This window comes from Physella acuta, unplaced genomic scaffold (assembly GCF_028476545.2).
Source record: "Physella acuta isolate Inbredline_101_S28 unplaced genomic scaffold, ASM2847654v3 ptg000450l, whole genome shotgun sequence".
In the NCBI taxonomy this organism is placed as follows: domain Eukaryota; kingdom Metazoa; phylum Mollusca; class Gastropoda; family Physidae; genus Physella; species Physella acuta.
The window spans coordinates 768,186-785,000 of record NW_026731969.1 but is presented as its reverse complement, the minus strand read 5'-3'; the positions used below and the strand labels follow the sequence as shown (position 1 = coordinate 785,000).

Below are 16,815 nucleotides of genomic sequence, written 5' to 3'. Positions count from 1 at the left end.
TTATTACTTTCAGTTTGATAAATGAAAATTATTTCCCAAAACTTTCAATCTTAATTTTTTTAAATCATAAATTTAGACCGTAAGGACTTTAATTATCTAACACTTTAATCCATCGAAGTATGTCAACGACCAACATATTTATTTTTACATACAGAATTGAGCTTTATATATTAGATATTCGAGAAAGTTTAGGGGAGATCACTCCCGGTTTATTTTTTTGCACGATTACAAGACTTTCTCTATACTTTGTATATACGAGAAAGTAAAAAGTTGGACTTAATTCTGGTTGAAAATCCCACGCCTTTTTGGGTAAATAGCCTATACCAGTACATAAAAAAGAAATAAAACAATTGCAGAAAAATTGAGAAAAAAATTATGTTAAGAAAACAGTTCGGATAAAAAAGTATCAAACAAAAATAACGATAAAACCAGTTTTATTCTTGCCAAAAAAGAAGAAACAATAACACCAGACCTGTCTAATGATAAAAAAGCCACCATAAAGAGTTAAAGCTTATTTCATTAAGTTATTGGCAAATTTAGTTAAATATAAATCACCCCGTATTATGCATATGATGCTTATAATCCACTTTACCATTGACTTATGACAATTAATTTACGCTAGTTAAAGAGCGTCATTTAATTGATGTATTTTAAGTCGTTATATTTACAATACGCAAATAATATTTCAGAAAATGTTCGATGCAGAAACTAGAGCTCTCAAGATAGTAAAACATAAAAGAGTGGTAAACTATTATGGATTCAGCAGAACAGACATAATGTTTTCGCTTTTTATGGAGTTTATGGAAAAGGTATTATTATTAAGGAAATAAAATGTAGTATTATTTTTAATTTCAAAAAGAAATATATGCTTTTTTGTTCGGAAATAACCATTTGCTATTTTATTTTCAGGATACTTTGGCAAATCATATTAAGACACAGAGAAAAAAAAGGCTATCAGAAGAAAAGACGGCTATGTTCTCTTATCAGATACTTGAAGGACTTGTTTACCTTCACGAGCAGAAAATAATACATAGAGACATTAAAGGTAAATTTGGAATTTTATTGTTTACTATTTTAGTTCTTCCTTGTCAGAAAATAATAACTCTTTACTATCATTTTACTTTTCTAATCCCTTGGAGATGTATTTTTGTTAGAGGAGCCTAATAGTATGGCAGGTATTATAGCTATAGTAATTATAATGTTTACTAGCCGTCCCGGACAGGCCATGCACTGGCCTTTGTAAAAGGAACATGACTTGTGTGCTTATGAAGCAGCATTTACCCGGCATTGCACGGATTTAAGACACTTTTTACTTTTAATTAACCCTAACCACAACCAACCAAAACCAAAACATACAAAAATGCAAACATAACGCAAACACCAACAAAAACGCAAACGAAAACACAAACACGAACGCAAACCCAAACATAAAAGAAAACACAAACACAAAACACAGCTTTAAACATAAACGCAAAAACAAACACAAATGCAAACACATACACAAACAATAAAGCAAACTCAAACATAAACACAAACGTAGACACAAATTGCACTCTGTTGGGGCACCAGAGGACGCACTAGATTTGATTTAGTTACGCGCTATAGTAATCTTTCTTATTCATAGTCTATCGCACTGTTTAAAACGAACTTATGCACCATAGATCTCACATGACAGCCCAGGGCGACAAATTGAACCATGCTGTGACGCCTGTGGACATGCCTGGTTCAAGTTAAAGAACGACTTTAATACCCCTGCTTGTCAAAAAAAAAACGAAAGATAGAAGTAAACACAAAGGACATTTAGGAGCGGCTTCTTAACTGTTATTGATTACAAATAATAATTAGTACACCTTACGTTCATTATATAAAATATATAAAAGGCAGTATTTAAAATATTCGTGTTTTAAATACCACATTTCAATTTATCAATCAATACTAATTACACAATTATTTTTTTCGAACACCAAAACAAACGAATAAAAACAATTTTTTTCCCCGATGTAATTTTTTTTAAGGGAAGTAATAATTTTTTGTGATCAATCAAGGGAAGTAATTGGCAATAAAGAAACACCGTTCATCTTAGTGTTATGAAACTTTTCTGGAGTTGATTAGGAAACTATCGAGAAGGTTTCTGCGGGGAAAAAATTCAAATGATGCGATTTGTCATCGAGGCTTTCCTTTGAGCGCTAAAGCGCCAACGTTCGTCTTAAAAGGTGAGATAGATTATGGATAAGATGGTGCGTTATAGTCGTTCACTAAATTGAATAAGGTGAGTCTTCCGGCGCTCTGGCAGGGTGCGTTGTGTCGTCCCCGGACTTTCTGTGAACGTTATGGCGACTTCTTCTTCTTCTTCGTTCTTAGTTTTTAGTGTTGGGAGGGATCGAGCCTTATCTGCCAGAGGGTTTGAACTCGAATTTTTTTTTTCGAATTTATCAACCATGAGCTTTGCCGACTCGACCTTGCTTCTATCACAATTAAGGATACGTGTCAACTGGTTATGCGCCATTGAACCCATTGACTCCGATTTCAGACAGCTTTTCGTTTTGGATTTGCTTCCATAGCCTTTGTCCAGCCAAGAACAAACTACAAGACAGCAGTTGTTTGATTTTGGAGTTGTCTCTCCTAGAAGAGTGGCTGTCCCCAGCTAACGAGGCTCATCTGACCGAGGGTTCGAACTCGAGACTTTTCGGTTTAGCAACCATGAGCTTTACCGACTTAAATAGGCCGACCAGGTTGGCATTAAATAGTGCGATATACTATAGATACGATGGGGCATTATAGATTTTCACTTAACTGAAACAGGCGCGTTCGCCGACGCCCCGGTAGGTTGCGAATTGGCGCCCAGTTCTAACTTTTGAGCTGAGCTATGGTGCATACGTTAGTGCATATGTATGGAGCATACGTTAGCTTAAGAAGTGTGACAGAATATGGATAAGAAGTAGTATTATAGTCGTTAACTAATATGAATCAGGCGCATCAGCCCGCAAACCGGCAGGGTGCGACTTGCTCCGGGCTATCCTCGGACTTTTTTCTAACCCCGCGCCAACGCGCGGGAACGGGCACGTTAGCAATATTAATAATAATAGCGATAATATTATTTTTATACCTCTCTCATACTATGTTAAGTAATGCGTTTATGAAAAAAATATTTTCGTCTAATTCTTAATAACGGATTTTAAATATAGGAAATTGCATCTCTACACTTTATCACTAAGCTTTGCTTTTTAAAAAAAATAGGTTCCAATATTTTAATGCAAGATGAAAACACCATTAAGATAACTGACTTTGGAGTAGCTAAGATTTTGAACACAATTTCAAGTGCAAGTACAAGTACAAGTCAAAAAGGGACCATATTTTTTATGGCCCCCGAAGCAATTCATGAAAATGTTGCATACAATGACAAAGTTGACATATGGTAACATCATTTGCTTATATACTTAAATACAATAAAATAACAAGACAGTGTTTTAGCTTCTGCAAATGAAATTATGTGACACTCCATTTTCAACAGGAGTCTAGGATGCACAGTTTATCAAATGATCACGGGGAACATTCCTTTTAAAGATTTTTCTCGAAATGCTATTATCGCAAGAACATTACAAAATGCTCATGAATTACCTATTCCCGAAGATAGCTCTGTAAATCTTAAAATGTTTTTAAAACAAACTTGCGAAAAAGATCCCTCCAAACGACCAACTGCAAAGGAAGCGATACACCACCCATTTCTGAAAGGTAAGATATTAATAATTTTACGACGTCAGATATGATAATACTTAAGCGATTATCTCCCTCATCTGTAATATTTTTTTTATTGTGACACGAGTGACGCTTTTGTTAATAAATAAACTTGTGCTTTTACATTTTATTAGACTGTATGATAGTTTTACCGCTGATAAAGGTTCTATGCGGCGTATAAATAGCCACCTAGATACTTAGCTGCGTTAATTTACATTTATTCATTTTCCGTTTTCAGATTTTGTTTTAAAGCAAACATCTGTGATGAATGATGGCGCACCACTTGGTAAGAGATTGGGCATAAAATGAAATGCTGCCACCAAAGAACATCCCATAACCAACAATTTTAATACATACATTAATGTGTTTAAATTATTTCGTATCTCAAATTCTTTATGTTTCTTAATTTTGCTTACGGGTTCGCAATTGCATTCACTATTTAATGAAACTGTAACAACCCGTATTTCTTGTTGGTATTACAATACGGTCGTTATTGTGGGTTCGTTCATCCAAGAACACGATCGACAGCTTTTTTGTAACTTTAAACTTTATTTACAAGATCCACAAGAAAATGACAATAATAGGAAAAACGACTGTTGTATTATAGTCTAGAAACAAATTGACGTGATGACATCTTACATCTTACTACACAGACACAGGCAAGCACCCTTCGTTCACCTTGCTCTACACCTTTTATACACTCCTTTCTCTCCCCTTACGTCAATGAGCGATCTCACAAAAGCATGGAAAAATACATGACGAGTCGCTCAGACAGTACTTCCGTTGGACAGATACTCTACATTCATGCAGTTTCATGTAAAACACAATATAATAAACATACCCAATAATACAGTCTGTGACAGAAACTATTTATAATGCAAAATATAATAATTGAAATGTGTATATTGAAGGTAAATTAAGTAGGCCTATCTAAATAATATCTTTTGTATTCCAGTCTTAAATACTTTGATATCTTGTAATCAGCTGTTTCTGTTGATAGTATGTAAAAATATAACAATTTAGATTTGTTATCGTTTTAATATAGATACTGAATTTGTTACAAATTAAAAAAAAATTCCGCTTAATCTAAATTTAAGTTAAAGTTTACATTTTTAATTGACCATTATTTAACTAACAGATGCAGAAGAACGTGATGACACAAGTATTGGATCAGTCAATCAAATATCAACTATTGGGCTCCAGCAGCCCGGTTAGTATATTTTCTGACCAAAAGTTTTACTTGTAACAAACACCTTAATGGACGAAGCTCATAAAATTTTAAAAGGCAAAAATACAATTTCGACAAACCTATCTAGCACGACTTCAATCCTAGCTTCCCCCCGTTCCCACCCCACCTCTACCTACCCATTCCATTCTTTTCCCACAATTAAACCATGTTTGAGTTCGATATAAACAATAGAAATCTTAAAACCTAACCAGTGCGGCATTGGGGAAAGGGGTTTGGGGGACTTAGGCAAACCCCAACCATTTGTAACGATATTCAAGCGTGTTGATTTTAGGATCAGTTGGGTGGGGGCCACTGTACGTCGGTAGGTGTCAAGTATTATCCACTGCTAGATTTCCTTTCTCCTTTTTTTAGCAGCGGAACTCCAGAAAGTATCCCCTTCACCTCCCCTAATACAACAACATTTGATTAAGCCACTTCATTTCCAACCCACCAACGCATGCTCACTGCATTTGTTAAGACATTGTAACCAATATATTTAGTATAAACTAGATTGTATTCTTTTAAAAAACAAATAATCAACAACTATTTAGTTTTTCTGTAGTTTAGTGCTTGTGAGAGGGCTAGAGATGATTCCAGTGCAACTTATCTTTTTCTCTTAAGCCCGAATACTTTCACTGATGTACAGTGTTTTTAGATAATTTATTTCCATTACATTACACATTTTATAGTATAAGAAAATTATAGTGCGGTAATTGTGTTTTTTCAGCTAGTCATTTTACCAATTATTTGTTAGAACTCTAAAATCCTGTCGTACCGACACATGGAATAAAATATAACACCTGGACCAAACTGCAATCTGAGTTACTACGCTGTATTTCACGGGAATAGGGGTTGGATTGTAGGAAAAAAAGTCACAGAAAAAAAAAACACAGGAAAAGCAAATTCAGAGAAACAAACGTCATAGAAAAAGTGACAGGAAAAAATATGTATTTGCGTGGCATTTGTTAATAATCTTATGTATTATGCAAATAAATTTAAGATTGATTAAATGCAGTGTAAACATTTTAGATATGTATGCGTGGGTTGTATACATATAGTATCTATATATATAATTCTCTTCTGGGAGCCGTTAGAAAACAAGCTGCAAGCGCGTGCCTTGCAGTCCCCTCTCTTCCTCTCTTTCGCTACCACCCCCCCCACCCCCACCCCCCTCACATGGTCAGGTGAGTTGTAGTTCACGCTTAATGTTTACAAAACAATCGTAGAGCAGGGTTTGGTGACGGCTATTAGGGGCAGATAATTCAGTTTGAAACTATTTTAAACTTAGAGGAGGTAACTAAGAGGAGGCTGCTTTCACGGGGGGGGGGGGGGGATGGGGGTTTAGTGTTTTAAAGCAAATATTTTCAGAGGCAGCATTGGTACTGTCGAATTCACAAATTATGAATTACTGAAAAGTAGAAAAAACAACTAAATAGCGGCGTATGATACGCCGCGGGTCGGCTCGTATATATAATTCTCTTCTGGGAGTCGTTAGAAAACAAGCTGCAAGCGCGCCTTGCAGTCCCCTCTCTTTCCCTCTATCCCTATCACTACCACCCCACCCCACCCCCACATGATCTGGTGAGCTGTGGTCACTCTAAATGTTTACAAATAGTAGAGCCGGGTTTAGTGACGGCTATTAGGGGCAGATAATTTAGTTTGAAACGATTTTAAACTTACAGGAGGTAACTAAGAGGAGGCTGCTTTCACCGGGGGGGGGGGGGGGGTTGTAGGGTCGGGGTTAGGTGAAAGGGGGGAGGGTTAGTCTTTTAAAGCAAATATTTTCAGTGGCAGCATTGGTACTGTCGAATTCACAAATTATGAATTACTGAAAAGTAGAAAATAAAACAACTGAATAGCGGTGTATGATACGCCGCGGGTCGGCTCATTATTTATAACACACAGAAAACATTTTAGTATAAAGTTTGTAGGTTTTTATTATAATTCCGTTTCACATTAATATTTAATATAATTTAATATAACTTTCGAATCTTCTCGGATTCAATCTTGTTTCTGAAATACTAACTTTAAATTAGCGTGAAATGGCATAAAGACGTAGTTAATGTGACCTGCTACCCTCATGTCATCGCAACAATAGCTCAACCACTTTAATGACGCTCATTACATACCAAATCATAGAATCAAAACAGAAAGCCGACACATTACAAAGGCTTTCATTGATAAAGCTTTGCGCATATACCCTACAAATGAGCAAGTCAACACGCACAATGAAAAAGTGCTGCAGTATTTTAGATCTATTAACACCAATATTGATAATGTTGACATACATTTACTGTTTCCCACAGACATCAATAAAACGTGTGGCCTACCAAGAAGATTTGAGATTTTTGTTGGAGCAAAGGTCATGCTTCGATCGAACATTGACGTGTCGAAGGGATTAGTAAATGGCGCTATTGGGTATATTACAGATATTATATGGCCACATTTTCGCCGTGCCCAAATTTATGACACAGACATACCTTCAGTAAGAATTGATTTCGGCAAAGATGGTGTACATGAAGTAAAGCCAAAATCAGTGCAATTTTCTGCCAAGTACAACTACAGCTTGTAGTTATAAACGTTTTTATGTATATATTATTATGGGCATATCCCCTTAACCGAATTCTATATTTAAATAACTAACAAATACAACGTAAGCTGCACTAATGTAATTACAGTCAAACCGCCTTTGAGATTATAGCTTATTTAATTGAATTATCCCTACTAGCTACGACCCCCCTTTCAGCCCCACCCCATCACTCAGTTTGGGAAGATTTATACAGAATAGAAGGTTGAAGCCCTATTTAGAATAAATGTATAACACCTTAACCATGCTTTTAAAAACATAAATTGTGTTCAGCAAATATATTTCCTGGCTTCGACATATTTGTATAAGTTAAACATTAAGCATTTTGCTTCTACTTCAGTAAGAAATTCATATTAACCCTATATGGCATAGCGTTGCAGTTTTGCAACAATACTTTAGGAGTAATCAAGTACTGTATTATTTAATATTTTGTTTCGTTTTCAACCTATTTTACTCCGGATAGCACTTTTTATTACATTTTATACCGGAACTCTTTTGAAAAGAAGATTTTTCTTTTTCAAATCGGACATTTTTAGAAGCGATCTACACTTTTCTGCTTTTTGCTAAATGGTAAGTATAAAATTACGTTAAAACCTGGTTAAAACTATAATAAACTAGCTGAAAAAAATATATTTACAATAATAACTATGCATTAGTACTAATTTAGTTGATTCACAATAAAAAAATTAATATTTCATTAGTAAGAGCCTAGGTTTTGTATTGTTGTAGTTGTAGTAATGCAACTACATGCAACGGAATAAATAAAAAAAATGGCTCTGCTCTCAGCTAGACTTTAGTTTACTTGGTAATTATTTCTATACACAAAATAGTTTATTTTATGATGTGAAATACAGTTAGTGTTGTGGCATATTATTTAAAGCTTCTAGATCTAGTTTTTGCCTATAGGCCTAATAATCATAATAAATTATAGCCTAACAATAGTTTTATTAGTTTTATTTATATATTTATCGTTAAGACTAGAGCTAGACTAATGAATAACCTTTTGTTTTTATTTTAGGCTTTCACATATTCATAACCATGGATCCAAGAGTCTAATTTGAAAGTCTTCTACCAGTTTATTCTGAGCTACTCCTTTTGGCTCAAAAGATAGTGAGTTGTCCAATGATGAAATAGAGAACGTAAACAGTACCTGGGTCCTATCGGATGTTGGTGATGAAGATTTGTCTGACGTAGTTGAAGGTAACATATTATTATTGCATACTTTAAAGGTTTGATTGTAGATTAGTAAAGCATTTATTGTTTTGTATACAATTATTGCATAATTTATAACCAAATAATGTTCTCAAAATTTATTTCTACAGAGTATGCCCATTTGCGAAAAATGATGAAACTCCTCAGGACCTTCTCAATTGTCTACACCAAGGTCTTCATTAGCAACAACAGAATGATCAGTCCCAGTATACAGCAAATGTTCCACCATTTCCTGATCCTAGGAGAGAAGTCAAACATCAGAGGCGGCCATTGGATTATTTCAACGACATCTTTATAGATAATCTGTGTTCGGACAGTTGTGTATCAATCCAACCTGTACTGTCCTCTAACATGACATCAACAGTCCTTTAGCACTGGATAAAGATTATTCCTGGAAATTAGATTTTACATAAACATTGTAAAAAATTCCTAAATGCTGAGTGTATTGGAGCCTTGCCACCAAGTTTGTTACGGTCACATACGTCATGACCATCAACAGATTCAAGCGGAATAAGAATAATCTGCACCTGTCAAACAATGTCCTCCACAGGACAAACAATCCATTAGCACTGGATAAGATTGAGCTAAAACATTTCCTAGGAATTGTGTGTATTACATAAAGATTCTAAAAACTCTTAGATGCCGACTGTATTGGAGACTTGCGACCAAATGTGTTACGGTCAATACATCATGACCATCAACAGATTCAAGCGGATAAAGAATAATATACACCTGTGAAACTATGTCCTCAGCAGGACATAAACAATCCACTAGTACTGGATAAAGATAAACAAAAACATCTCCTGGAAATTGTGTTTTACATAAACATTGTAAAAAAAAATTCTAGATACCAAAGATCTTGGTGCCTTGTCACCTAATGTGTTACTGTCACAGACATAACCATCAATAGATTCGAGTGGATTAAGAATAAGCTACACCTGTCAAACAATGTTCAAAGGGCAGAAGTTGACCAATGTCGGAATTCTGTGCTTATCAAACCCCATGCCATCTGAGATTCTAAGTATTCATGAGCAAATCGACCCATTCACATATCGTAGGCAAAAGCAGTCCAACCTACAACCATAGAAAGCCATATAGATGGGCTACAAAGTCTTTGTTGTGTCCAACAACTTGTATAATCCAAGATTTTGAAGTGCATACAGGTAAAGCTACAAAGGGACAAGATGACAAAGTGCTGTTGCTAATATTGAGCAGACATTATTACAGAGTGTTCCCCAATATGTTGGGCTCAAGATTTACAATAGACAATATCATTTAGTTCATCATTTAGTTGCAGGTTGTCCTGCACCAAGAATGCACAGAAGTTTTTATTTGTTGTATAGCAAACAAAAAAAATGCTAATAAATTTTTTACTAAATAAACCTTCATGTAATTTTTCAGTTGTTTTTTCCTCTTTCAGTGTACATGTTTTTACTTTTGTTTTCATAATAAATAAGCTTACATGTTACTATTGTTACTCTCAAATGATTTGTACAAGTTATTTACATTTCTATCAACAATTCTATATAAATATTTTTTTTGCTTATTATGGATGAAAAGTTTGACCGTTGCGCATAGTTGCAGAATTGCAACGACCAAAATTGTTGTGATATTTATCATCTATTCAAAAAAAAAAAAAAAAATTCCCTACATCTCAAGTTAGTCCATTTGCTGTAGAAATATGAAGTCAAAAATTTTTTACCAAGTAAACCAATAATTCATGCAATAAAGGGCCAAGTCCATAGATGTGGGGGGAGTTGTGGACTGCATAGGGAAGAGGAGCGAAGGGGGTCGAGGGCCTCTTTCACCCTTTTTATCAATACGCAATGGATGCAAGCAGAAAGCTAAAACATTCCCCTCCGCCCCCACTTCTCCCTTACCCATCCAATCCCCCCCCCCCCCCCAAACCTCGATAAGTCCATAAATCGGTCTATAGGATGATAGAGGAGTTGTGGACAGGGGGGGGGGGGGGAAACAGACAGTTGTTTTTAAATTATGAAATCCGATGATTCATTCAAGCATAACGATAAAAAACACCCACTCGCTCCCCTGTTCGCATTACATACCACGGTTTGAGTTTTCCACAATAGAACCCACACCTTCCCTTGTGCTCTATGTATAGTTCCATTTAATAATCTTAAAACTGAGTTGTACCCGTATTTTTGTGTTGCGGAACTTTCTATATATATTATTTAACTATTTTCCAAAAACGCGCCACTATCATTAAAATGGTCTTAGAGAAAGCTGGTGTTGTGTTGACAAAGAAAGTATAATATAATTTTGTTTAATTTTTCTAATAGGTATTAGTAGCCTACGGTTTTTAAAATGTGCCGGATGTTTAGCTATTTAGTTATTTCTATGCTTTGTCACTAATATCGTTGATCGAGTAGTAAAGCACATTGCGTTTTGACCAGAATCTATTTTATAATTATTTTTTTAAACAAGTAAATCATTAAAAAATAAAACATAAAGCATGACCTAAGTAAATCCGCGCCTGCTAAAAACTAACCTCTAAACACAGATCAGGCTTATTTCTCTCTCTCTCTCTCTCTCTCTCTCTCTCTCTCTCTCTCTCTCTCTCTCTCTCTTTTACACACACACATACATACACACACACATATAAACACAACGCAAACATAAAAACAAAAGGAAACACAGACCCAAAAACAACGCAAGCACAAACATAACAAACCAACCCGAAATTTAAAAAAAACACAGCGCAAACACAAGCATATTACAACACAAAAGAAAACACAAACTGAAACACAATGCAAACACAAACGCAAAAAAAACCCACAAACACAAACACGACGCAAAGCAAACGCAAACACAAGCACAAAGCACTCACGAGATAACCCATAGCACAAAATCGAACCCTGCCCGGGCGCTGGCAGACGCGCCTGATTCAATTTGGGGAACGACTATGAAAATCCCAGCTTGTCCGCAAACCGAAAGATAAAAGTAAACATAGGGAATATTTAAGAGTGGCTTCTAAACTGTTATTGATTAAAAATAATAATTATTAAACATTACCGCCATTGTATAAAATAAATAAAAGCAGTATTTAAAATATCCTTGTTTTACCTAGCATATTGCATTTTACCAATCCATGCTAATTATATTATTCCAACCATAATTCCCTCTCGAACGTCGCAGATTTTGCATTCACATTTCAACTTTCTCATATACGAAGGCGTTTCAATTTGTTTTGACTAGGGCGCTAAATAACCTGCCTCCGGCATTGCGCCGGCATCAAGTTTCCTTGATTCATAGTCTTGCCAAACTATTCATATTTTTCTTTTTTGTAAATAAGAAATTTTAAACTTAATTATTCAATGAATTGATTTAATTTAGAATTTAGTGAGACAGTCTTTGCAAAATTGCAAAATTATGTTTTTCCGACCAGTGCCGGCGCCAGGTTATTTAGCGCCCCAGGAAAAATGTATATATATATATATATATATATATATATATATATATAACATATATATAACATATATATATATATATATATATGTTATATATATATATATATATATATATATATATATATATATATATATATATATATATATATATATATATAACAAGGGAGCCCGAAAAAAATTGCAGGGAGGGGGGGGGGGGTCCGTTTTTACAAATTTTTCCCAGGGCGCTAAATAACCTGGCGCCAGCACTGGTCGGAAAAACATAATTTTGCAATCTTGTCCGTATGAGTGTGTGTGTGTATGTGTGTGTATGTGTGTGTCTGTGAACATGATAACGGGTACCGTTACAGCGAGGTTGATGAAATTTCATATATAAGTATTATTTTAAATTTGTAGTTCTGTTTCAACTTGTCAGCGATTTCCCATAACCGGAAGTGGCACTTCTTCTTCTTTCAATTTGTCAAAAGATTATAAATTGAGTACAGTTTCATATATATAAATGACATTTCACATGTAACTAAAAGATCTAATTCACTGCCTTTAGTCAAATTTGAGTTGTTTTCGTTGACCGGAAGTAGTAATTTTTGCTATTTCCGATTTCTCATAAAACGCATGTGAATTTATAAAGTACTAATAATATTCTGCACTATTATACACATATTTTTTCGCGTTCATTTTGTGTGCAATTCTTTTTTTTTACGAGATTCTATTCTATCGTAAAAAGTTTAAGTAATTTAAAATGGATTACAAATCATGTCTATATCCTGACGTGCCATTCCCCGTGGTGTTATATAAGAATACGAGCGGACCCGCGCCGTAAGCATACGCCACTATTTAGTTGTTTTATTTGCTACTTTTCAGTAATTCATAATTTGTGAATTCAACACTACCCTCAATTCACCCTTCTCCCTCCTCCCCCTCACTCCCCCCTCCCCTCTCCACGAAAGCGGTCGTCTGTGACGACAGTTTACAGACGACAATGAAAAGATCAAGGAGAATTTGGTTTCAAATTAATTAAAAGCTGAATTATCTGCCCCTAATAGCCGTCACATTGTAAACATTCGGGGTGAACCACAGCCCACCCGACTGGTGGGGTGTGGGTGGGTAGCGATAAGGCTAGAGAGCGGGGAAGGAACGGCAAAGCCCTTACTTGGTGGTGTCTTGTATGGTTCCCACGTAGATATGTAGATAAATTTGAGAAAGTTTAGGGGTGATCACTCCCGGTTTATTTTATTAACGTGAGTTGAATTATTTTTTAAAATTATCTCCCCTGGCATAACTATTAAACGATTTTAATTAATTAGTTTTTTGACGCTAGTGTTATGAAAATGTATCCACTTGCTCTCTGGGGGAGGGGGGGGGGGGCAATTAAAGCCACAATGTGTCTAAAATTCTTGAATAACTAAATTTTCTTCCAGGTATTTAAATAAATCTTGAACAAAATTTGAGGCTGCTGTATAAATTATCTTTTGTACATTATACTTATTGTGAAGATTAAAGTCAGATAATTATTAAAATGATATTACTTCTACGGTTGATAGATATTTTGCTAAAAACATTACCCATATGTATACACACTCACAGTTTTACAGGTCTCAAGAAGGAAATTAAAAAATTTTGTAATACAGATTTAGGAATTTTTTTCTGTAATTTATTTTCTGTTACCTTTTTCCGATAAAATGTACCCTTTGTGATTTATTTTCTCGACATTTTTCCTAGCAAAAATGGCTGTTTTCTTTTTACTTTCTCGTATATACGAAGTATAGAGAAAGTCAAGTAATCGTGCAAAAAAAAATTGAGATTTTTGCAAATCTCGACGTTTTAGGGCTCCCTGAGTCGGAAAAACATAGTTTTGCAATCTTGTCCGTGTGTCTCTGTGTGTATGTGTGTGTGTGTCTGTGAGTCTGTGTGTAAACACGATAAATTGAGTACCGTTACAGCTAGGTTGATGAAATTTCATATATAAGTGTTATATCAAAATCGTAGATCTGTATCTAATTTTGAGCGATTTCCGATAACTGGAAGTGGAACTTTTTCTACTTTGAATTTTTCAAAAGCCTATAACTTGAGTTCCATTTCAGATAGATAAATGAAATTTCACATGAGTAATTTCCGTTGACCGGAAGTAGTAATTTACGCTATTTCCGATTTCTCAAAAAACGCATGGGAATTTATAAAGTACTAATAATATCCCGCACTATTATGCACATTGTATTTAGCGTTCACTTGGTGTGCAATTTTTTTTAACGAGATTTTATTAGAATATTCGAGAAAGTTTATGAGAGATCAATCCCTTTTTCTTTCACAAGTAAGTAGAGCTAATATGTATTAGCTTGTAATGAGTGTGTGTCAAGGTGGGACAGGGGTGTAATAGAGAGTTATGTATTTCATAAAGTTGAGGGAGGAGTAGATGATTCCAGCGCCACCTTTAACTTTCTCTGAGCGCTATGTTTTTTTAAAAAGATATTTTACCTCCACATCATATCAACCTGTTTGGTGTATAAAAACTCAATTATGATGTATCTTATGTTTTGTGTAGCATCTCACTATCGAGATATTTACAAGATATTTATAGAAATATTAAATACCACCCTCACCCCGCTTTTCCAAATGTATTATTTTTTACACATCCCTTTGTCCAAGGCAGAAACCTGTTTGGTTATGTATAATAATTTATTTTTATTCTTCAATGTATGAATATATTATTATTATCATTATAAAGAAATGTATTAGGGACTGTATTATGCGAACTACTATCAGAAACAAAAACAAACAATTAATTTAAATAAAGCCGTCCACATATTTTAGTATGGGTTAAAAATCGAAAATGAACGAGACGATAACTGTCCGACGCACAGCTCAGCTGTATAGATTTGCAATCTATTTTGCCTCAGCAGGGTGTTTGGTCACTAAATAATCAATTCACCACATGCCCCATTTTATCTTAGTGTTACCAACCTAGAGTACGAGAAGTTGGCTAGAATGTAGAAGTTAAAAATACTTCGACGGTTGCTCTGAACCCCTATTAAATAGTTTGATGTAGATCGGCATATATATATATATATATATATATATATATATATATATATATATATATATATATATATATATATATATATATATATATATATATATATAATTCAAATGATTTAACCTGTCAATCTTTTTTAAAAATCCAATTAAAAAAAACTTAATATAACTTTTACGAACAGTCATACATCATAGTGACGCATATTCACACCCAGAAAACGACGACGAAGAGTGGAATGTGACAGAACCAGTTCATGGAACACATTCGCAGAGAGGTAAATACATATATATTTTTCATATTCGACAATTACACTCAATTTCCTATATTTCAATGACAAGTCAGAAATTTTTTTAAGATTGGATGCTTGTTGTGACTGTGCTTTTTTTTAAGACTGAGACTGTGATTCTATTGTTAAAAAAATTAAATTCGAATGAAAAAAATAATCTAAAATTATTGTTACAAATTTTAATAATTACAAAACGAGTTGCTAGAACACTGTGACTGTGATTTAACGATTGCAGTAAATAAACAAGAGGCCCCAATTCGAGGAAGTCTACGTCCCGACCACAAATTAATGATAAGGAAAAACTGGGTTCTTCTCCTGGATGAGTTATATGTCGACGATATTCTACCATATATGTATCAACACTGCACAATCACCGAAGAAGATTATGAAAAAATTAAAGCTAAAAAGACAAGGCGAAAAAAAGTTGAATCATTTCTTGGCATTCTACTTCGTTCTGGGAACGGGGCAGCCTTTGATGTTTTTATAAGTTATCTGCAAAGTTCTTCACCACACCTTGCAGACGAAATCCTACATACCACTGTTTAAGAAACATATCAATATTTTAAAAAAATAATTAAAAACAAAAGTTTACATTAAAACATTAATACATTAAGGATACTTATCACTTATATTTTTTTTATTAAGGGGGTATGCTCAGTCTATTTATATTTTTTTTACGATTCAAGATCTAAAGCTTTTTGAATACTTTTACCATGTTGTTAGACACACGACGTAAGTATTAAACAGCAGAAAAAAATTGAAAAAAAAAATGGTTGTTATGGAAACCCGAAAAAAATTCCGCCATTTTGAATTTTTTGGTACTTTTAAAAATGCTAAGGCTTTTGTTTTATTTATGCACTTATAGTAATCAAATTTTAAACAGCATATATTTCAATATATATTAAATCTTTTATCACGACAACTTTTTGAAAGAAATACTGGTCAGAATTTTACAAGGTCTTAAAAATCGTTCTCAATTTAGTATTTGAAAGTTGCATATAATTTACCATAAACATTTTTCTCTGAAAGCCACCACAATGCCATGTTGTTGTATAATTTTAAAATAGCAAATAAAAGAGTATATGCAAATAAAATAAACGAAAACAGTCAATTGTTTTTGCTACCTAGCCCACGTGGTTAGTTGCAACCAATCGTAAATTGTTTTGATCTACTGTACTGTAATGTGATTGGTCAAACGTATCAATGAATCTCTTTCCATTCATTATTTTTACGCACATTCCAATATATGGAGTTTCTCTTCAAAATGGTACCTCGCGGGCAATAAAAGATGTAATACCCGCTCGAATA

The 16,815-nt window shown here is 34.3% G+C and overlaps 1 protein-coding gene and 1 long non-coding RNA gene across 2 annotated transcripts in view; both read left to right on the top strand.

The window, feature by feature from the left end:
- LOC131943269 (uncharacterized) overlaps window positions 1-7,535 on the top strand; it is a 17,815-nt gene extending 10,280 nt beyond the window's left edge. Inside the window, exons 3-9 of the mRNA XM_059303287.1 lie at window positions 690-809; window positions 910-1,045; window positions 3,238-3,415; window positions 3,512-3,732; window positions 3,974-4,021; window positions 4,874-4,945; window positions 7,270-7,535. Of these exons, the coding sequence (XP_059159270.1) occupies window positions 690-809; window positions 910-1,045; window positions 3,238-3,415; window positions 3,512-3,732; window positions 3,974-4,021; window positions 4,874-4,945; window positions 7,270-7,535 (1,041 nt within the window). The remainder of the gene's footprint in view (window positions 1-689; window positions 810-909; window positions 1,046-3,237; window positions 3,416-3,511; window positions 3,733-3,973; window positions 4,022-4,873; window positions 4,946-7,269) is intronic.
- Window positions 7,536-8,029: 494 nt separating this feature from the next.
- LOC131943293 (uncharacterized) lies at window positions 8,030-10,148 on the top strand. Its single transcript, XR_009386877.1, has 3 exons — window positions 8,030-8,120; window positions 8,569-8,750; window positions 8,873-10,148. It is a non-coding gene; the product is annotated as an uncharacterized LOC131943293 (long non-coding RNA).
- Window positions 10,149-16,815: the final 6,667 nt, after the last annotated feature.